This window comes from Lissotriton helveticus, chromosome 9, assembly GCF_964261635.1.
Source record: "Lissotriton helveticus chromosome 9, aLisHel1.1, whole genome shotgun sequence".
Classification (NCBI taxonomy): Eukaryota; Metazoa; Chordata; class Amphibia; order Caudata; family Salamandridae; genus Lissotriton; species Lissotriton helveticus.
The window spans coordinates 923,600,048-923,623,910 of NC_136070.1; the positions used below are offsets into that span (position 1 = coordinate 923,600,048).

A 23,863-nucleotide genomic window follows, 5' to 3' on the forward strand; every position below is an offset into this window, starting at 1 on the left:
AGCGGAGAGTCACCGAAAGGCTAAAAACTCCGCCGCACCCTGGGGGCAGCACGCCGACTCCAGGCAATGGCAGCGAGGGGCCCGGGCACAACACCGTAATGGGGGGCATATAATCATGCACCTCCCTCGACCCAGCGGCATCACACTCCCCCCACGGTTCTCCGCCAGTCGGGCAGGGTCGGCACTTTCGCCATCGGCAATCAGGTCGACAGTTTCCTCCGGCCGAGGTCTCACCACCACCAGAGGCCGCTGTTGTTGCACTCCCGGCCGGCCACTCCCCGCACTCAAGACCCCGGAACCAGCTCCGCGAAGGCCTCAAAACTGTTAGGGACACTCCAACGGGTCCACAGCAAGCAGAAGCCCCAGGAGCAAGCGGTAAGTGTAAATGACTCTTCGCCTACAAGTAGATTCCGTTGCAGCTCAGGATAAGTGCCAGGATGTATGCGCGGGGTGAGGAGGCTCACGGAGCCGAGCGGTTACGCAGCCATCCCGATCGCCATCTTGGCTCCTCCCCTCGCAATGCTATGTTTTGTTATGCTATGCTATGTTTTGTTGTGTTTTGTTATGCTATGCTATGCTATGCTTTGTTGTGTTATGCTATGTTTTAATACCCTATGCTTTGATTTGTTATGCAATGCTATGCTGTGTTTTGTTATGCCATGCTATGTTTTGTTATGCTATGCTATGTTATGTTATGTTTTGCGATGCTATGCTTTGTTGTGTTTTATTACGCTATGCTTTGTTTTGCTATGCTGTGTTTTGTTATGCTATGCTATGTTTTGTTGTGTTTGGTATGCTATGTTTTGCTATGCTATTATATGTTTTGGTAAGCTATGCTCTGTTTTGTTGTGTTTTGCTATGTTTTGTTATGCTATGTTTTGTTATGCTATGCTATGTTTTGTTTTGCTATCCGATGTTTTGTTTTGTTATGCTAGGCTATGTTTTGTTGTTTTGCTATGCTATGCTTTGTTATGCTATGCTATGTTTTGTTATGCTATGTTTTGTTATGCTATGTTTTGTTGTGTTTTAATATGCTATGCTTAGTTTTGCTATGCTATGGTTTGTTATGCTATGTTTTGTTGTGTTCGGTATGCTATGTTTTGCTATGCTATTATATGTTTTGTTAAGCTATGCTATGTTTTGTTGTGTTTTGCTATGTTTTGTTATGCTATGTGTTGTTGTGTTTTGTTATGCTATGTTTTGGTATGTTATGCAATGTTTTGTTATGCTATGCTATGTTTTGTTATGCTATGCTATGTTTTGTTATGCTATGCTATCCTATGTTTTTTTGTTATGCTATGCTATGTTTTGTTGTTTCGCTATGCTATGCTTTGTTATGCTATACTATGTTTTGTTATGCTGTGCTTTGTTTTGCTATGCTATGTTTTGTTATGCTATGTTTTGTTATGCTATGTTTTGTTATGCTATGTTTTGTTATGCTATGCTAAGCTTTGTTTTGTTATGCTTTGTTGTGTTTTGTTATGCTATGCTATGTTTTGCTATGCTTTGCAATGCTATGTTTTGTTATGCTATGCTGTGTTTTGTTATGCTATGCTATGTTTTGTTATGCTATATTTTGCTATCCTATGCTTTGATTTGTTATGCAATGCTATGCTGTGTTTTGTTATGCTATGCTATGTTTTGTTATGCTATGCTATGTTTTGCTATGCTTTGCAATGCTATGTTTTGTTATGCTATGCTATGTTTTGTTGTGTTTTGTTATGCTATGCTATGTTTTGTTGTGTTATGCTATGTTTTACTACCCTATGCTGTGTTTTGTTATGCCATGCTATGTTTTGTTATGCTATGCTATGTTATGTTTTGCGATGCTATGCTGTTGTGTTTTATTACGCTATGCTTTGTTTTGCTATGCTATGTTTTGTTATGCTATGCTATGTTTTGTTGTGTTTGGTATGCTATGTTTTGCTATGCTATTATATGTTTTGTTAAGCTATGCTATGTTTTGTTGTGTTTTGCTATGTTTTGTTATGCTATGTGTTGTGTTTTGTTATGCTATGTTTTGGTATGTTATGCTATGTGTTGTTATGCTATGCTATGTTTTGTTTTGCTATCCTATGTTTAGTTTTGTTATGCTAGGCTATGTTTTGTTGTTTTGCTATGCTATGCTTTGTTATGCTATGCTATGTTATGCTATGTTTTGTTATGCTATGTTTTGTTATGCTATGTTTTGTTGTGTTTTAATATGCTATGCTTAGTTTTGCTATGCTATGGTTTGTTATGCTATGCTATGTTTTGTTGTGTTCGGTATGCTATGTTTTGCTATGCTATTATATGTTTTGTTAAGCTATGCTATGTTTTGTTGTGTTTTGCTATGTTTTGTTATGCTATGTGTTGTGTTTTGTTATGCTATGTTTTGGTATGTTATGCTATGTTTTGTTATGCTATGCTATGTTTTGTTATGCTATGCTATCCTATGTTTTTTTGTTATGCTAGGCTATGTTTTGTTGTTTCGCTATGCTATGCTTTGTTATGCTATACTATGTTTTGTTATGCTATGCTTTGTTTTGCTATGCTATGTTTTGTTATGCTATGTTTTGTTATGCTATGTTTTGTTATGCTATGCTAAGCTTTGTTTTGTTATGCTATGTTGTGTTTTGTTATGCTATGCTATGTTGTGTTTTGTTATGCTATGCTATGTTTTGCTATGCTTTGCAATGCTATGTTTTGTTATGCTATGCTATGCTTTGTTGTGTTTTGTTGTTAGCTATGCTATGTTTTGTTATGCTATATTTTGCTATCCTATGCTTTGATTTGTTATGCAATGCTATGCTGTGTTTTGTTATGCTATGCTATGTTTTGTTATGCTATGCTATGTTTTGCTATGCTTTGTTGTGTTTTGTTATGCTATGCTATGCTTTGTTGTGTTATGCTATGTTTTACTACCCTATGCTTTGATTTGTTATGCAATGCTATGCTGTGTTTTGTTATGCCATGCTATGATTTGTTATGCTATGCTATGTTATGTTTTGCGATGCTATACTTTGTTGTGTTTTATTACGCTATGCTTTGTTTTGCTATGCTATGTTTTGTTATGCTATGCTATGTTTTGTTGTGTTTGGTATGCTATGTTTTGCTATGCTATTATATGTTTTGTTAAGCTATGCTATGTTTTGTTGTGTTTTGCTATGTTTTGTTATGCTATGTGTTGTGTTTTGTTATGCTATGTTTTGGTATGTTATGCTATGTTTTGTTATGCTATGCTATGTTTTGTTTTGCTATCCTATGTTTTGTTTTGTTATGCTAGGCTATGTTTTGTTGTTTTGCTATGCTATGCTATGCTTTGTTATGCTATGTTTTGTTATGCTATGTTTTGTTGTTTTGCTATGCTATGCTATGCTTTGTTATGCTATGTTTTGTTATGCTATGTTTTGTTATGCTATGCTTTGTTATGCTATGCTTTGTTATGCTATGCTTTGTTATGCTATGCTATGCTTTGTTATGCTGTTTTGTTATGCTATGCTAAGCTATGTTTTGTTATGCTATGTTGTGTTTTGTTATGCTATGTTGTGCTATGCTTTGTTGTGTTTTGTTAACCTATGCTATGTTTTGCTATGCTTTGCAATGCTATGTTTTGTTATGCTATGCTATGTTTTGTTGTGTTTTGTTATGCTATGCTATGCTTTGTTGTGTTTTGCTATGTTTTGTTATGCTATGTTTTGTTATGCTATGCTTTGTTTTATGTTATGCTATGTTTTGTTAAGTTATGCTGTTTTGTTCTGCTATGTTTTGTTGTGTATTGTTATGCTATGCTATGTTTCGTTATACTATGCTATGTTTTGCTATGCTTTATTTATTATTTATTTATTTATTTTGTGTACTTATAAAGCGCAACCTATCACCCAGAGGGCATCCTGGCGCTTTGAACTTCGGCAGGCACACAACTCACTGCTCAAACAATTTTCGGGAACAAATGCGTTTTCAGCGCTTTCCTAAATGGTAGGTAATCCTTGTGGCTTCTCAGAGAGAGAGGAAGGGAGTTCCAAAGTCTGGCCGCCGCGACACTGAATGAGCGGCCACCCATCCTGACTCTCTGGAACCTCGGGACCACCAACAAACTGGCTGAGGATGAGCGGAGGGGCCGCGAGGCAGCATACCAAGCAAACATGTCGCGAAGTGGTATTGGGCCCTGTTGGTGTACGGCCTTAAACACCAAGCACGCGGCTTTGTACATCACTCGCAGATGCACCGGAAGCCAGTGCAAGTCTCTTAGAGCCAGAGTGGAAGAGCTAAATCTAGCCCGCGAGAGAGCCAGCTTGGCCGCCATGTTCTGCACCCGTTGTAACTTCCCCACCAGATTTTTTGGGGCCTCCAGAAGCAGCGCATTGCAGTAGTCTAAACGACTTAAAATAGTACTGCGAACTACCTCTGGCCTGGCCTGGGCGGGGAGAAGAGGCAGAACTTTACGCAACATGCGTAACAGCATCATGCACGTGGCGATAGTTTTGTTTACGTGCAGGTCGAGCTGTAGGTTCGGGCCAAAAATAACCCCCAAATTGCGGGCTGATTCCGCCGCCGCTACTGGTTCCGGGAAAGCAGTGGGCCAGAAGTTCTCTGGAAGAGCCCGCGGAATTCGATCACTGGAGCAGTGGAGCACCTCCGTCTTAGAGCTGTTAAATTGGAGGGAATTGGCTCGAAGCCAATCCGCTGTAGCTGCCATACAGCGATGGAAAGTTTCCAGTGAGACCGCGTTGTTACCTTCCAGAGAAAAGACCAGCTGGGTGTCATCGGCGTAATTAAAAGCCGAGACACCAAAAGATTTAATAAGCTGGACTAGGGGGCGAAGATACAGATTGAAAAGTATCGGGCTGATGGCCGAGCCCTGTGGAACCCCCTGTCCCACTTTCCGTGGCTCAGAGCGGAAAGGAGGAAGCGAGACCAGCTGTTGCCGGCTACCCAGATAAGAAACCAACCAATCTCTTGCGCTCCCTGTGACCCCGCACTCCTCCAGTCTTCTGATGAGGGTTTGATGGCAGACCGTATCGAACGCGGCCGACATGTCGAGCAGCACTAAGAAGGCTGCCCGTCCACTGTCGACACGCGTCCGGAGGTTGTCCAATACGGTAACCAGTGCTGACTCCGTCCCATGCCCGGGGCGGAAGCCAAACTGTGCCTCATCAAACCAACCGATGTTCTCAAGAAAACCAGAGAGCGAGCGGGTCACCCATTTTTCCATGATCTTGATAGGAAATGGGAGCAAAGAGATAGGCCTGTAGTTGGAAAGACAGGCAGGGTCTAACGTTGGCTTCTTGAGCAGTGGAGATACCACTGCTAACTTCCAGCAATCAGGAACCCAAGCCGACTCCAAGGACTGGAGGCAGATGGCGTGCAACGGCGGAAAGAGTTCTGCATGGAAGACCTTCCAAAATTTGGGAGGTAGTGGGTCGAGCGGAGAGCCCGAAGCAACCGTTTGTGCCAAACTGCAGAATTCCTCATATGAGGGACGGGGAAACTGTCTTAGTTGGGGTCGACTGGATAAAATATCCGGCGCACCCAAGCAAAGACCAAGGACACTCGAGTGGGGTCGACTGGGTGTTCCGACCGGAGCTCCCAGAGTGGGACCAGGTTTATCCACCTGGGGTCGATAAACATAACATGCTTTGTTTATCGACCCATGCTTTGTTATGTTATGCTATGCTTTGTTTTGTTATGCTATGTTTTGTTATGCTATGCGTTTTGTAATGCTATGCTATGCTTTGTTGTGTTTTGCTATGCTATGCTTTGTTGTGTTGTGTTTTGCTATGCTAAGTTTTGTTTTGTTATGCTATGTTTTGTTTCGCTATCCTATGCTTTGTTTTGTTATGCTATGCTATGCTTTGCTATCCTACGCTTTTTTTGCTATGCTGTGTTTTGTTATGCTATGTTTTGTTATGCTATGCTGGTGAGGGTGTGTGAGTGTGGGTGAGTGTGGGTGAGTGAGGGTGAGTGAGGATGAGTGAGGGTGAGGGTGTGTGGGGGTGAGGGTGTGTGAGGGTGAGAGTGTATGAGGGTGAGAGGGTGTGAGGGGGGGTGAGGGGGTGTGGGTGAGGGGGGGTGAGGGGGTGTGAGGGTGAGGGGGTGTGATGGTGATGGGGTGTGAGGGTGAGGGAGTGTGAGGGTGAGGGGGTGTGAGGGTGAGGGGGTGTGAGGGTGAGGGGGTGTGAGGGTGAGGGGGTTCGAGGGTGAGGGGGTTCGAGGGTGAGGGGGGTGTGGGGGGTGTTGGGGTGTGAGGGTGAGGGCGGGTGAGCGGGGGTGAGGGTGAGGGGGTGTGAGGGTGAGGGGGTGTAGGGTGAGAGGTTGTGAAGGTGAGGGGATGTGAGGATGAGGTGGTGTGAGGGGGTGTGAAGGGGAGGGAGTGTGAGGGGGATGGGGAGTGTGAGGGGGAGGGGGAGGGGGAGGGGGAGTGAGAGGGGGAGTGAGAGGGAGGGGGTGAGAGGGTGTGAGAGTGTGAGGGTGAGGGTGTGTGAGGGTATGTGTGAGGGTGAGGGGTGCGAGGGAGTGGGGGTGGGTGTGAGGGTGAAAGGGTGTGTGAGGGTGAAAGGGTGTGTGAGAGTGAAAGGGTGTGTGAGGGTGAGAAGGTGGGTGAGGGTGAGAAGGTGGGTGAGGGTGGGTGAGAGTGTGAGGGAGGGTGAGGGGGTGTGTGAGGGTGAGAGGGTGTGTGAGGGTGAGGGGGTGTGTGAGGGTGAGGGGGTGGGTGAGGGGGTGGGTGAGGGGGGTGAGGGAGTGTGAGGGGGTGAGGGAGTGTGAGGGGGTGAGGGAGTGTGAGGGGGTGAGGGAGTGTGAGGGGGTGAGGGGGTGTGAGGGGGGTGAGGGTGAGGGTGTGAGGGAGGGTGAGGGGATGTGAGGGTGAGGGGATGTGAGGGTGCCAGGAGGAGCAGCTGACGAATGGTAAGCAAAGAAGCAAGAATGACGTGGGAGTCTACCAATGGTAAATAAAGGTAAGTAATGGGCGGGCCTTTAAGCTCCCTTTTTTTAGGATCATTTTTTTCGCTGACAGCACATGCTCTCTTTAGGTGAAACCTAAAAAAGGGCGAAACAGCACATAAGAAGGCTTAAGAGGGTAAAGAGAAGGAAAGACAACAGAGGAGGTGCAGAGCACAACAGAGGAGAGAGAGCACGGAAAGACAATATAAAGGAGAGAGAAACAGGAAGCCAACAGGGCGGGAGTAAATTCACCTCGAAGAACAGAGAGCTGGGAGAGAACAGATCCGTAGGAGAGAGAAGGGAAGACAGAGTGGAGAACACCGGAAAGAGGGGGAGGAGAGACAAGGTGGGCGGTAGAGAGAAGAAAGACTGCAGAGAAGGAATGGAGCTCAGCTAAGGACCCAGAACTGGGAGAGGGCAGCCCTATAGAAGACAGAAGGGGTGAACGGAGAAGAAGGGAGAGACATACCTGTAGAAGACAGGGGGAGGAGACAGCAGGGAAGAACTGAGGGATCGCAGAGGAGAAAAAAAATCAGAGAGAGGTAACATTACGAGGGGAGAGAAAGGAGTGAACAGGCGGGGCGCCACAAAAGACAGAGGACAGGGACAGACAAAACACCTGGAAATAGAATGAAAGACAGCAGACAAGCAGTGGAGTAACAGATGAGGAAAAGCAAGGAGAGGCTACGTGGGTAGTCAATGCAAGGAACGACCGCAAAAAAGGACTGTGGCATGAGAGCGCCGAGGAAATAAACCGAGAGGAACTGCAAGATTAAGTGAGAAAGGAGAGTCGAATGGCAGAAAAGTGGGATGAGGAAGACAAAAATAAATTAATAAGGAGGAAAGAATGAGGCTAGAGGCGAGGAGATGAAAGGAGTGAGTGACGGACTGAAAATAAAAGTGCAAGGGAGAGAATGGAGAAGTTAGAGAAAGTAGGCAGAGGACGTATGGAAAAGAGAGAGGGGTGATTGAGCGGAAGGTGAGAGGGAACAGGAGCAAACATTGTGTAGGAGCAGAAATACTGGCAGCGCTGCACAAATCAACATTACATACAAGTGTTTCACAAAATTACATAAGGTATAATATAACAACATAACAAACAGCACAACATGGAATGTTAGGAGGAAAGGTGGGAAAATGAAGCAGGAGAGAGCGGGGGAAGTGAAGACAGAGTAGGAAGAACTTAGAAGAGATTGAGGAGAAATAGGAAACAAGTAAAGGCTCACGAGCGCGAGGCCGGCAAGTTCGGGAGCGCATTCCTTTGAAGTCTGATGGGGGGGGCGAGGGAGCGGCTTCCTTTGAAGTCTAATGCCGAGGCTCAGACAAATGGTGGTGTGCGAGCAGCTTCCTTTCAAGTCTGATGGGGGGGGGGGGGAAGCAAATGGCGAGCACGCGCCCGGCGCACATGCGCTGGCCATAATCCGCATTCCAAAGCCCTCTGGCAGGCTTTCCTGCAGCCCCTACATAATTCTCGCCGGAGCAATGCGCAAGCGCATTTGCTTAGCGAGACCTAAAAAGAACTATGAGGTGATAAGAGTGGGACACACATTAAACCATTACGTACTACACCCAAAACTTACAACAGGTACTAGGCTACAAACACACAACTCTATTAACCATGCACTCAAGCTTTGGCATGCAACAACTAAACAATCTCTAGGACTAGTTCAGCATTTGGCGTCCATACTGGGGGTAGGAAATTACTATACAAAAGCAGAATACTATATAGAATCAAATCCCATATTCCCATGCTGTGATAGTTAAAATCTCATCTAGTTGGGACAAGAGCACATATTTTTTGATGGGACAAAGAATTAACAATGAAACTTCACATGAGCTTACAAGGACAAATGGAGGGAACAATAGCGAATAAATCAATTACAAAACGTTACTTTTATTCATACTGTGCTTCACAAACCTCTTCTGGAGACTGGGCTACTGGATTTTTTGCAATCACGTTTGTCACTTGCTCCTTTGAATGCTCTGACGTTTTCACTGCTTTTGAATCCTTGTGTGCTTCATCCGGTGATTCTTTACCGTTTATTTTCTCTGCACTTCTCTTTTTTCTCTGCACAGAAAATTTACAAAATATTTAAATGCCCTCAAGCTGGAAAGCGATGAGTACAGGGAAAAAGCAGTGCTTCTATGATAACAAGGGATAGTGCAGAGAGGAAGTGAAAAGAGGAGCTAATTGAGAAGGAGGGAAGAAATGGGAAGAGAGCGAGAGATGCGAAAAGTGCACGAGAAGGATGAATGTTGAGGAAAGGCAAGGGATAATGTAAGAGCAAAAAAATTACAAGGAAGGGCCAAAGTAATGCGACATGAAAAAAAATCTTATGTGCTTTGAAATAAAAGATACTTTGGAGAGGGGTGATTTTTATATAGATTCTGGGCAGAAAGCAGAGTGGGTGAGAGGGAAGTTGAGAAGGGTGAATAGGGAGGTCAGGTAGATGGAGCTTCTAGAGGAGGAAGAGTGAGAGAAGTAGTAGTTCGGGAAGTAAAACTATGAAATGTCAGCTAAAGATCTGGTTTATATATAACAATTAGAGTGAGGTAAAGAGCTAGTTTATATATATAACAATTAGAGTTAGGTAGGCAGCAGTCCAGAAACAGGTGGTGGGGAGTGTGGCAAGAGAGAGAGGATGAGGCAAGAGAGAGAGAGGGGATGAGGCAAGAGAGAGAGAGGGGATGAGGCAAGAGAGAGAGAGGGGATGAGGCGAGAGAGAGAGGGGATGAGGCAAGAGAGAGAGGGGATGAGGCAAGAGAGAGAGGGGATGAGGCAAGAGAGAGAGGGGATGAAGTAAGATAGAGGGAGAGCGCCAAGAGATGAGCGGTGTACGAGGACGTATAAGAGGTGTGAGGTACCGAGGTGTGAAAGAAAAGTGGTGACAGAAGAGCTGTAGAGAGGTGATAGGCACAGAGGAATAAAGAAGGGATGTAGGACAAGGTGAACCAGAAAGACTCGACGTAGAAAGAAGTGAGGCAGAGAGCAATGTAGAGACAACGAATATTGAGAGGTAAAAGTTGAAGCAGAAAGCAGGAGGTTAAGCCAGGAAGCGCTATGGAGGTAGAAAGTGGCTAAAGCATGGAAAAGGGGTAGAGGCAAACAGCAGAGGTAGACAGACAAACAGATGTGAGGGACAATGACCTATAGAAGGAGTGATGAGTACAGCGCTAGAAGGGAAAGGCTGAAAAACCAGCAAGGTGGAAAGGAGAGGTACTGAGGTGAAGCAGTGCACTAGACAACTTATAGTAACATGAGGTAGCAAGAGGGCTTCAGTTCGATTTAAAGAGTGAGGTAGAGAAAGAGTATGCATATTAGAAAGCTAGGAGTAGAGGGAGTGTGAGTTCTTTCCTGCTTCTACGTCAACAAAAGATCCGTGGTATGTGGCAAGAAAAGCCAGTAATTAGGAGGTGGCCTTGAAAAATACAGTACAAAGTCAGCTGTATGCAGCATGGGCCCACACCCTTTCCTCCCCACCCAGGATCTTCAGTTTCCTATCCTCACCACAGACACTATCTTTATCAGAAAATACACATTAGCATCAAATGTGTCACATGGGAGCTGGTCACTCACATTTTATTATGGGATTTCCACTATATTCTTAGAAAATAGAATATCTCCATTCGTGTGAGGTAATCTAAAACACACAGAGAAATATATCTCTCCAACTTTAGGCAAAGCCTATGACTAGAGTATGTTTTCTTTCTATTTTTTTTTTTTTTTAAATGAAGCCCACATATCAAAAAAACAAGACACAATCAAGATGGGTTTTAAATACATGGGCTACATTGCTGCATCCTTTTTGCGATCTCTCTTTAAAATAAAGCTAAAAAGAAACTGTTCCCATCAACATACCACCATGTATATAGGAAACACTGTTCCATCACACTTGTGCAGCTAACAGACTCCGCCACACTTCACAGTGACTGTTGATTCCTCAGTTTACAGTGATGATTAAGTTAAGGATTAGAAATACAATAAATTCTTTCTTCGATTAGGATGGTAAACTGGGGAGGAGAGTGGGGTGGTTGTTTTGAATAATTGGGAAGATACTCATGAAGACTAAAAAATGGGACAGGCAAGTAACCTATTCTTCATGGAATCTTCATTAATATTCATAAACATTAAAACAGAATAGCAGTCTCGTCGCTTACTAAGAGGTGGGAGAGCCGTCAACAATAACGAAAAGAAATATAATAGGTTGAAATTAATACCAGTATCCTGTATTTGCACATGTTAGCTGGGCTATTTCCGGCCAGCTTTAGAGGAGAGACTGAAGAGCAAGATACATGACAAGCTCTCACTCTGTCATTTAGCATTTTTTACCTGTACCACTAGCAAAAAGTACTTGTATAATGAAACTTTTCGGAAGGTGAACTGATTCAGCCTCATGTGCACACTTGTGAAATTGTTATGAAGTTTCGAACAAAACTTATTTCACTTTGAAAAACACCCATAAAAAGGAAAACCTAATAAAGTATCTTAATTCACAAGGCTGGCAAAGAGTATTATGTAGCAACCACTTAACCAAAATCAAAAGAAAATCTGATACTGGCATCAAGATTTTTCGATTGGCTAGAAAGTCTTATCGTAAACTGGTTCACAAGAAGCAGACTGATTTAGAATTGAACAATCCTAAATCTTTGTTACAGTCACCAACCGTGATGCTCCAGCATACTTCAACTAGGTGTCAATAGGACTACTGACTGAATTCCTTGGTCTAAGGTTTACATCCTAGTAACTTGAGATTTGGCAGATTACCAGTGTTTGTTCCCATTCATTCGATATGGTGGTTAAGAGGTATGGTTTGATTCTAAGTCTATCCTTTTTTAATGCCTTTGAGAAAGTAATGATGTAATTACGTTCACAATGAGAGCAGAAATGATTGCCATAAAAAGACAAGAAGTGGGCAAAGCTCACAGCATTGGTAACATTCTTTCAGGCTTTTGTCCTCACACTCCCAACCAATATGGGAACACTTTTGTTTGCTCTTAAAATATTCTACCATATCTGACCAGAAACCTTCAAATTATTGGCTTGCTGCTAAATTAGTTCCCAATTTCCAAATACACCCCAACTGTCCTCCTGAAAATGATCAGACCAGAAATTCAATCAATTCATCTCAGGGTCTACATGGCAGGATATTTCCTAATCATGAAAAAAACTAGATAGTTTAAGGTTCGATCCTCTCACCATTAAAGGCTGGTTTCCATTATGGTAAAAGTACAACGTATGAGACATTTAGACTAAAACTGCATATTAACCATGTTCTCTATAGATATCAGTTACACGTTTTAGCAGATTAGTCAATTTCATAAGGGATTTTAGAGAACATTGGCATACTAGGCAAAGAGAAGTGATGTAACAGGTTTGCAGGAAAACATGGGGGCTTCTCCCAACTGTACTACTAGGTTAACGAGTTAGTCCATTAATAAATAAAAAGAATAGCCTTGATCCCATAATGCAAACCTGTCACAGTTTATTCCGAGGAATGTACTCAAAAGCGGATTTCAAATATATAATGTACTCTTTTAAGTCTAACAGATTCACCCATAAGCAGATTTTGAATAAATGGCTCATTACTTGCACGTATACCATAATGGAAATCAGCCTGCAATGGTGAACTAACCTATAATGTTGTTCATCAGTTAGGTGACTACAGAGGTCCCGCTGCAGTAATACATAAACATACTATAAAAATCCAAAAACTTGTGGGAGAAAATATTTTAAATAAAAGGCTGGTCAGTAGATGACCATTTGTATACCACAACAAAATCTAGACCCTGCCAATGCCTACTTAAAACAACAAGGAAACACTCAGAACCGTTATTTACATATTTTGTACAAGGCTTCATAAAGACGAAGGTTTCTCAAAAATGACCGATGCGCATCTTCCTCGAAGATATAAACGTAACATAAGGTAGGTCACATATGCACTTATGCCACTTTCATGGCTTAGTCAATAACTTGGTGTAGCTAAGAGGAGGGAAGATGATCTTGCAGTTGAGAGGGGTGACTTGAACTCCTTCATGACACCATAAACAGATCCCAGAAACAACTGAGCTAATAACTTTGAGAAATTGCATTTTAAAACCTACGTTACTATCTTCTGTTTACGTGGAGGACTTCCTATGAGAAATGGCATTGTTTCTGGCTCTTGGACATAATTCGGCAGTAAAGAAAAATATTTTGTATACTATTCTTTGTAGAAACTCATATTTCTCCCTCCTTTTAGTGCTTATTATACAGACCCCCCAGGATATAGCGGCATGGATTAGCAAATTTAGCGGCACAAAAATGGAAATTTAGCGGCACAAATATGGAAATTTAGCGGCATTTTATTTGGCCATTTTTCCTACAACAAACACAGATATCTTCGTTTTTTTAGTTATTTAACAACATGAAGCTATGTATATTTGGTTTATTTACAATGTAGACTTTGTTTCCCTCGAAAAGCAAAAGACTGCCCGTCAGCAGCCCAGGGCAGCAAAACAGCGTTAGATGAGTCCAGCGTTGCGTTGGGGAGGGGGGGGGGGGGGGGGGTAGGACCGTCGTCACACCAGGAGCTACCGGCACCATTCACGGGAGGACGGCAGAAACTGGTCCGGCTTATGACGTTGGAAGGTTTGCCCAGAGATAGAATGGCATGGAGTTTCTTAAGGGGGAGCTGCTGGAATTTGGAGGTTCATCACTCAACAATCATTTGCGCCCTCAGCTCTTCCTCAAGACCAGCGACGGTGCACGTGCTCCTCCGTTTGCACAAGGGTGCACGGAGTGTATCCAGGCACTCCCCCACCCCTGCGGTACAATACACACCAGAAAACTTTAGAGTTAAGGTTGACTTGTGGAGTAAACTGCTCGCTAAGGATACTGACTGTTTCTTTGCAGGCATCCTCTTTTCCCAGTTTGCAGAGGTTCAGAAATAGTGCACAACACCAGGGCTGCCCAAGGGATGCCCTGACACCCATCCCTCTTGATGTTGCCACCAGTTGACCCAAAAATGCCCACTGGTTGCTAATGTGGACTTTGGATGAGAATGCCGGTAGCACCGTTGAACCGTCTGTGCCAGTCTATGCCCTTGTGAAGGCACCAGCCGAGGGCCATGGCATTTTTCACCGGTTTAGTTTGAAAATGGGGTATCAGACAAATGAAGGCAGGAGCAATTGAGATGGGTTGGCATTTGAGTACATGGATTACGGAGGCTATGTGAAGTGGCTGAAGATAACATTGTCCCTTTTGTGCTTCTTTCTTAAAGCCATTAGCAAGCTCGCCAGTTTTATAATGAACTTGAAGTGGTCCCATGACCGTGCCTGGTCTATTATGTCAGTTTTTACTATTAAAAATTCCCTCGGAGCTTTAACATAAGTTATGTTTAGCACTCGCTTTAACATAAATTATGTTTAGCACTCTTTTTTTCAGTGAACCTAATGTTGTTGCGCAAATAATTTAGAACTGAAGCTTAAGCTCCAGAAATATTGCCTTAGTGGAATGCTTGTGCTGCCGCCTTAGGGACAACAAAGAATTCTTCTCCCATACTTGCAAAAACAAACATTTCACTCTTTCCTACACATTTCTTGAGTTGACAGTTACGTTTGCACTCTCCTTGCTTTCTTTTTGCTTGGATTATATGTTACAAAGGGTTACATTATTAAGTTGCTTTTAAATTATGAATAATATTTGAGTTCTAATATCTTGTCTTTGTCTGACCCCCACAATTTAACTCTTTTCTCTTAAACATGCCAGCTTGGTCTGTGATAAATCTGTAGGTCTCAAAATAACACAGACATTCACAAATGCTGTTTCTTTATATTGGACACTGAAATTCTGTTTATCACATTAAAGCCAGCCATATTTGCGGTTTGCAAGTGCAGGAAATATTTGCAAAAAATGATATTCTTGCTTCTTATTTGATGGCTTGTATGGGCATGACAGCAGGTGAAGAAATGTAACGGGGGAGCGAAAGCAAACCTGCTGTGCCCCAGGATACTTCTCAAAATGAACTTCCCTTTTCCCTTGAACTCATATTAGGAGATACATTTGTGTGGTTTGCTTATTTGGGATGGCATCTGGCTCTTGCTCACTGTGAGAAATCTGTTTCAGATTTATTACATGTCAAGCGAGAGCAGGACTTCTCTCAGGATTTAGTTTTTGGTGCAAGAAATATTCATTTGGGACAGACAAGTCATTTTGAAGCTGCCCCCTTTGATCTGCCGAGAGACGGCTGCTGCAGCTTCTTCGAGATATAAGTTCAGAGGTCGGCGCGAGTTCACTGCCACGAGAGATGTGATGCACACCTAAAAAAATATCTGTTGTGTTTTCACAGCATCGTAAAAAGAAAAAATGCCTGCATTCTCCAAATTTCGCGGGCAGTTTTGTGAAAATCGCGGCCTTTTTTCAAAACAGCGGATTTCGCGATTTGTTTGCAAATCGCGAAACTCTGGAGGGTCTGATTATATATCATTTCTGTTAGATCTTGGTGCTTAAAGACAAAAAATTGTCATTGTAGGAAGCTGGCCTTTTATGTGGTAGTGCCAATGTAATGGTACACCATGCAAAAAGTACAGACCACTTATTGGTTTACAGGGCTTAAATTAATAATTCCAAGTGCCAATAAAAGAGACACACTCAAAAAGAAAACCCGAGACCAATTTAGAAAAACAAACAGATTTTTATATACTTTTCGGCACCAAGCTCATCGGAATCACATAAGTACATTCAGAGTTATAGATTTTTGTAGAAATATAAAATACAGATGAATAACGGTTTAGAGGTATGAGCCTCAAATGCAGTAATGTTATCCATACCCTGCATAGATATACTTGCAAAAGTTTTTGGAGAGCGCGTTCTAGGACTAATGGTGCTTAGGTACCAAGATCCAAGAAGCCACAGGCAGTTCAGTTTAACCTGTCCTGATGAGTCTGGATGCAGATGTGCTGGTTGTGTAGGTAGCCTCGAACGCTACATGTTAAAGTCTATGGGATAAGTAGCAGCAAAAGAAATGCTCCAAGTGAGGACTTAGGGACAACTCCGGCAGAACCCAAAGGGGGGATCGGCTCTTGAGGGTCTCTGGAGCACAGGGACACACAGTCTGTTAACTAGAGCCTGGGCTGGGGGGCTCGGGTACAGAGGTGTTTGTCCAGCAGGTCTCTGTAGTCAGAGGCTCTCACTTGGCTTTGATGGCGTAGAGAGGGAAAGAAAAAAGGGCTGCAAGGCCACCTTCAATGAAGTCCTCGTGGATAACGAAGTCCCTCATTGTCAGGTCGGTGTTAGCGACAGTGGTTTCTGGACTGAACACACAACAAGCCTGGGTAGATGCAAGGGTTCCAGTACACAGGGCATTAGTGCTAAGAGGTTCCTGGGGGAGTTAGCATCTCGAGATTTGGTGAAAGCGACTAGGCTGACCATCTGGACTTGCTACAACCTCCTCCTGGTGAGTTGCTCCCTCGATGGGCTTGATGGCCAGGAAGACAAAGTACAGGGTCAATGCGGTCGGTGTCTGGAAGATACAGGAATGCGGACTCCTTCACCCAAGGGGAGATGCTGCTTGGTTGTTGAAGGTGAGAACAGTCCTGCAAGGATTTGGGGAGGCTGTTCATCTTCTGGACGAGTTGGTCTTTGTGATTCTTGCGGTGCAAGTCAAAAACTTTATTCGGAGGCATGTAAATCATGTCCATAAAAGTACATACATATAATACATGTTACTAAAAAATACACATTAATAGGAAATACACTTTACAATCGCAATCCGCAAAAAATACAGTATGATACATATAATGGCTCAAATAACACACTTTAAAAAGTTTCCAATAAATAAATTTTTTAAAACAATTTGTTATTATATTAAAAATTCATGCTCTTTCTAGAGCTGATTGCCTTGAGTAAATAACTAGCCGTATAAAAACAGATGTCAGGGTGATGCAGATTAAAAAGTAATTTAATTGCCGCTTTGATGGTTCTTACTCCAGATTTAATAAATAAAGGTTTTAAAAAGAATTTGCGATATTCACTATAAAGGTTACATATAAGTAAAAAGTGCTCTGTGCTTTGTTCTGAAATGTTGTCGCACCGACATGGACCTATAGGGCGCATCTTAGTCTCAGGAAATGCAACCAATAGGTGGACCGTACCCATCCTCATCCTGGTAAGAACAAACCGATGTTGCCCTTTGGTTACCTGGGAGAGGTAAGGGTGTAGGCCCACAAATTCGTTCAATTGGTTATAACGTATACAGGTGGAAAGTTTAAGATCATCCGTGGCTCGTCTTTCTGCACAGTGATTTAAAAAGATTGATTTCAAACTCTTTTTAGAAAGATCCGAAGCAGAACAGTGATCTAATACAACGTTTAACCCAAACACATTAGAAAAGGATTCAGTTGTGTATTTAATCCATGGGATTTTGAGAAAGTAGTCTAGGCGTAGGCAATCCTCAATTATAGCCCTATTAAATGAGGTTTCGTCTTTCATCCAGACCGAACGCCATAGTATCAAAGGTCTCAACAATAATAGATCATTTAGATGATATAGTCCTAATTCTTTGTGGACCAAACTATTAGCAGTAGATGTCGGGAGGCACAATAATTTTTTCAGAAATGTATTCTCTTCCACCTGTAGAGATTCTACCCTGGATACCCCCCATACCCCTGCTCCATAAAGAGCAGCCGAAAGACACCTAGCTTCAAAAATCTTAAGCATTTCTTTGGGCCTTCTACTACCTAATTTACTTGCAAAAGCAAATATTCCATTGGCGCTCCTGGTCATTTTGTCGCGCACCACCTTATGCTCGACATCCCAGCGACCATTTTTGGAAAAGGTGACCCCCAGGTAGCAGAAGTTTTCCACACACTGCACCACTTGGCCATCAATAAGATACCTATAGGGTTTTTTTGTTTTAACATTTCTAGCTCCACACTCCATCACATAGGTCTTGCTCTTGTTAATGACCAGCTTTCTTTTTTCAATAAAGGCCACAAAGTTGTCCATCAAAAGCTGTAGACCCCGAGGGGTCCTAGAAAGCAACACAGCGTCGTCCGCATAGAGTAACACGGGGATGGTACTTGTGTTTACTCTGGGGGCGTCCGCTGGCGCCTTCTTAAGGATCGAGTCTACTTCGTTAATGAACAGGGTGAAGAGCAGGGGAGCCAGAACACACCCTTGTCTGATACCTCTCTTGACCCTGAATTTGTCTGTACATTCGCCCGATGTCCCATACCGAACACTCGAGCAAAGCCTCTCGTACAAACGGGCCAGAAAATATATAATTTCCCTAGGTGCTCCCATTTCTAGCAAGGTGGTCCATAGTATGGCGTGATCCACCAGATCAAAAGCGCTGCTCAGATCAGCGAAACAGAGATAGAGTGAGCCATTTTTTGCTCTGGTGTATTTCCCTATCAGGAGTTCCAGATTTAAACATTGTTCAATGCAACCTCTTCCTTTCCTGAACCCATATTGGCAGTCTGTCATTATCTGATTAGACTCTGCCCACTCTTCTAATCGGACGAGGAGTACACGGCTCATAATCTTGACGGACGAATCCAACAATGAAATTGGCCGGTAGTTTTTAACATTTCCTCGGTCCCCTTTCTTATGAATGGGAACTATTATTGATTCAGACCAGGTACACGGGATAGTATAGTGAACAGCAGCATTAAAAACTTTGACTAGTACTGGCCCCCAAGTCTCAGGTGCGTCAACTGGGACACCGTCGGGTCCCTGGGCCTTTCCGCCCTTACTAGCCCTGATACTACTTAGAACCTCCTGTAAGGTAATATCTAGGCTAAGTACTGGCCAAGAGCAACTTATCGGCAACATTACCGTGTTAGGATTAAAAATGCCGGAGAAATGCTGTACCCATGATTCCTTACCTACGTTTGAGGTTAACACGGGGAGTTTATCATCTTTTAAAAAAGGACTGTTTACTACTGACCAAAAAAGAGTACAATTTTTCGCTACAGCCGCTAAATCAAATCTCTCCCAAGCTTCCTCTCGTAGTTCAGCTTTCCTTTGCTTAAGAGGTAAGTTATAGTCAGATCTAAGCTTAACTACAGCCAATTTGTCTCTAGGTTTGGTGGATAATGCCACTTTTAATGTCTTCAGGGCCACAGTACATGCATTATTAAACCATCCCCTAGCTTTGTTATTAATATTCCCAGCAGCCCTAGTAAACTTGCCACTAATGAAAACATTGATTTTAGTGAAATGAATAATACAGGCCTCCATATTAGGCTTCTCATCAATAATTGATGTAATATCATTTAAGCAGCATGAGATAATGCAATTAGAAGTTACTTCGGCTTTATCCCCAGCCCACCTTATTCTAAAGCCGTTCGGCCTATGTACATCAATGTTTGTGATAGGGCTGCTATCTGGAATTATACAAGCTTTCCAAAACCTAGTTTCAATAACAAGACAGTTATGATCACTAACCATATAGTCTACAACCTTGACATCGGAGCTAAAATGGGCTAGTTCGGAAGACATACAAATAAAATCAATTACAGTGTTCGCCCCCCTCCCCACAAAAGTTGGCAAGCTATCACCCTTCCCATCCTGCTCAATCTCTAGGACCTCCATATCATAGGCGAGTAGGAAGGAGTTCAAAGTTTCTCCATAAGTATTGTGTGGGAAATGTGTAGCTGGCTCTCCAACACGGTTCAAGGTGCCACACAACATTTGATTAGAGAGAGGGCAAACAGAAATGTTAAAATCTCCAACATATATGAACTCAAAAACTGTATTAGAAGCTTTCATCAATTGTTTGATTGCGATGTCTAATTCTAAAATAACCATATGTCTGCTAACATCAAAGACATTATTATACATGTTAATCAATAAAATATTTTTGTCTGCCTCATCAGCTAACCACAGCAGTTGGGAATTATTGCCCACTGTGATATGCTCCTTCACCCTAGTTCGCATTTTCACAGAAATCAGAATTAGCAAACCACCTTTGGCCCTCCCGGAGGTAGTTGCCACCGCTGGTAGCTCATATGCTACAAAACCATCGAGGCCCTTAAAATTTAGACACCAGGTCTCTTGTAGACATAAAATATCAAATGATCTGATTAGTTCTAGCCACCCTAATACTTCAAATTTAGAAGCTAGTCCTGCTATGTTCCAACTAGCAATATGGCAAGATGTTAATGCCCCCTCTAGGATATTGCAAGATGTACTCACAGGCTTAAGCAGTGTACTACCTATAGTATTTGGGGACAGATTTAGGTCTACTTCTACGGATGCTCCGGCAATCTCATGTCTGACCTCTTGTCAATCACAATTGTTAAGACCAGACAGGGCATCAAACCTGTTGTGTAACAGCAGGCTTGGTACTGGGGGAGTAGGCCAGCGGTTATGCATATTCAAATTGTTATCCCATCCTAATGCTGGCATTTTTGGTAGGGTTACGTGTTGTTGTTCCCCATAGAAAAATTTTAATGTTAGGGGAACCACCGTACCTCTTCTACGCTGGGGCGGAAAAATATGAGTTAAGACATTTGGGAGTACTTCAGGGTGTGTAAATGTCACCGCCACACAGTCCCCTTTAAATCTTTTGGGGCGATTCCCAATCCAGGGGACGCGTTTAACTGCTTTAATATCGTGCGCCAGTTGCTGTAACCCTCCAGGTGCTAACCTCATATTACCAGAAAGCCAATGGAGGGCCTTACTAGTCAGAGAGCTAGATGACTCAGTGATGCCCTCGTCCAAAAGGGGAACATTAGCTAACACCAGTACAACAGGTGAGGCTTCCTCAATAAACTGCAGTGGGTCTGTACCGTGAACTTGTGCTTGTGGTAAGGTTACTATCAACGGACGCCCTTCTGCTGTTGTTACATGTTGATTATCTTTTGGAGCTGGCATATGGACTTGATTAGTCAGTACACCAGATGTTCCTTCTCCTACTAGGTTAACCCCTTCGGTACCATTTCTTGCTGTTAATAAGGTATTAAGACTGCCTATTTCCTCTGTCAGCTTTATTTGCACACCTCCAAGTCTTTTTACTTCAGCCTGCAATTTATCGATTTTAGAGATCAGAGGTTTTACAATTTCGTTCAATTTACCCTCTACAACCTCGAGCAATTTACTAATCATTTCATCATCTCTCCTCTGTTTCTTAAAGACCCTTCCCCTACAGCCTTTTGGGGGGCTCTCAAGGAGCTTGGGGATAATGTTCTCTTCCTTTTCACTCTTGGCCTTTGTCCGCCCTGTTTCCGCTGGTTCTTCACACAGGTGCGCACAGGCCGAGGTGTGTGCTCAATCGGTGGTAAGTCGTCCTCCACAGGACCAGTTACAGTTTCTAGATCTGAATCTATAACATTGTCAGTGTCTACATCCAGAATAACAGGGGATGGTAACACGGTCAATGGCTGGCTACCAGACTCAATAGTAGGTGATGCATTTGGTGAAACCCTAGTTTCCACCAACACAAAAGGGCTATCATCAGTTGACAGAGGTAAAGTAGGGCTTAGCCTGCACAAATCTGGTGACTGGCTTAGCCCAAGTGATTCCCTCCTTTGTTCGTTTATTTTCTTTACTGTTTGCACAACATAGTTATCCATGGTGTTTGCGGACAGAGCAGCAGGCTTCTTTTTGGACATCATCTGTATATAACGCAGTTAGCAGACAATACAGGGACAACAACAGAGTCTTACTTGTAGGGGCGCCTCCAAAGGAACAGGGGGTCGTGCCCTGTCCCTGCCTCTTCCTGCCGATGAGGGCCGTAGAGGGCCCGCCCTTTGCCCGGGCTTAGCCCCGGGCGTCCCGCTCGCGTCCCGCGCAGCGGGTAACTGAGGCGCTTTATTGCGCCTCCTCCTGGCGCCCTCGCGTCGTTGGTAGGCGCGCCGCCGCGTAGGCTGCCGGGAATTGAAGTCCCGGAGCGGCGGCGCGTGTGGTCGTGGAAGAAGATGACTCTCGGCGGTGGCGGCTTTCAACCAGGTGCCTGTTTGCCCCAAAATGACTCCTGGCGGTGGCGGCGTAGCAGCGACTAGCAGGTAAGTGCTTCTCTGTGTCCCCCGCTCCGCCGGTAACTGAGGCGCTTTATTGCGCCTCCTCCTGGCGCCCTCGCGTCGTTGGTAGGCGCGCCGCCGCGTAGGCTGCCGGGAATTGAAGTCCCGGAGCGGCGGCGCGTGTGGTCGTGGAAGAAGATGACTCTCGGCGGTGGCGGCTTTCAACCAGGTGCCTGTTTGCCCCAAAATGACTCCTGGCGGTGGCGGCGTAGCAGCGACTAGCAGGTAAGTGCTTCTCTGTGCAAGCAGCCAGGCAGGGTTTGGCGCCAATCTTAGTGCAGGACCTCTCTTCTCACAACGGCGACTCTTATTTGTCCTTTCTTCCGTTTCCAGTTTACAAATATGAGTTCCCGGTGTCCGGGGTACTCCTAAATATTGAGTTTAGGGGAGTGTAGGGTAGTAGCCAATGGGCTACCTACCCCAGGGGTGACTACATTCCATATAGGACCACTTCCTTTGGAGAGTGGGTGTAATCCTGAACCGGAGTTCCTAGTTTCACTAAAACCGAGATGGTGAAACCTTTCTTCGACTGTCCACTTCAGGAAGCCCACCTTAGGGTTGTGCCTAGCCTGCAAGTGTGAAACACCTTCTGGCTAATTAATTTCCCGCTTGCTCTCCTGCCTAATGGGATTCGGGGGTGGGGGTGGAGTTCTCAAGGACTGGGGGAAGCCAGGGTCGCATATCAAAGGTGGCAGCGCATTTGAAGCCTCTGGCCTTGATATGCTAAATCACGAACCATCCTGCTAGGGGAGATGTGAACACCTTCCTCTGGAGCAGGCATTGTGTCTGGCCTTTGAGAGCGCAGACTCTCACTTACATGGGGCCAGAAACCGGTCTGTGGTGGCAGGCTTGATGATACCAGTCATGCAGCACACTAGAGGACTAGTATGTTATCAGGGGGCACCTCTAAGGTGCCCTATGGGTGCATGTCATAATACATCTGTTACTGACTCAGTATAGATTTATTGAGACAAGGTGTTTGATACCAAACACTATTGTTTTCAGTGCAGCTGGGTTACTTGTAATGACAAGTGCCTAGTAGATACCTTTAACATGGCTGCCTGATCACTTGCAATGCTCTAGTAATTAAACTAGGCCACACAGGGGCATATCTGCTCATGCAGATATGCTCTCACATGTATTATAATGCACCCTGCCTTCAGGCACTCGAGGCCTGCTATAGGGGTGATATACATATAGTACCTGTAGGCATTTTGGCAGTGCTCATAGGGAGTGACAATGTTGCATTTTTAGAAGGGCTTGCACCCTTTCATGCACTCTGCAATGGCAGTCTGCATACAGTTTTTGTGTGGGCCCCTTTGGGTGGCATAATCCATGCTGCAGCCCTTAGGGACCCTCTTTAATACCCATACCCTGGGTACCATTTACCAGGGACTTACAGGGGTACTAAAGTCCTTGCCAATTATGTGAGAAAGTGCCTCTTTTGACATGGTTAGCCCCTCATTGTCTGCCTGGAAATTTATATCGTTTTGATTGTAGTGCACAGGGTCCCTGCCAACTATGTCTCCTGTACCTGTGCTTCTACCCTAAAATGAATCCACAATTGGTACACTTCAGCCCCTGTAAGTCCCTAGTGAATGGTACCCTGGGTACCTAGGGCATGGGAGCTGAATATGGTCTCCTAGCCACCCCTCCCCAAGGCCATGCAACTGCCCCTGCAGCTTGCATGCCTGGGTTGAGTGAAAAAACGACAAAGTCGACATGGCACTCAGGCAGGGTGACATGCCAGCCTGCACTGCCTGAGATATGGGTAAGTCACTCATCTAGCAGGCCTTACAGCCCCAAGGTAGAATGCACTATATCACACGAGGGCATCTCTGCATAAGCCAGGGAACCCATGGAGAGTACATGAGCTGGAAACTCAACACCTCTAGTTTCCCGGCACCATGATGGCTTTACTGAAACCAGGAGTTCTTGG

At 44.1% G+C, this 23,863-nt stretch overlaps 1 protein-coding gene across 4 annotated transcripts in view; it reads right to left on the reverse strand.

The window, feature by feature from the left end:
- The window catches only part of LOC144782007 (transmembrane protein 87A-like), a 416,501-nt gene that overhangs the window by 221,336 nt on the left and 171,302 nt on the right, over positions 1-23,863 (reverse strand). For 2 of the 4 annotated variants that reach the window (XM_078661112.1, XM_078661111.1), the window contains exon 8: positions 8,840-8,989. The exons of the other annotated variants lie outside the window; for them this stretch is intronic. In XM_078661112.1, the coding sequence (XP_078517238.1) occupies positions 8,840-8,989 (150 nt within the window). The remainder of the gene's footprint in view (positions 1-8,839; positions 8,990-23,863) is intronic. 4 annotated transcript variants of the gene reach the window in all.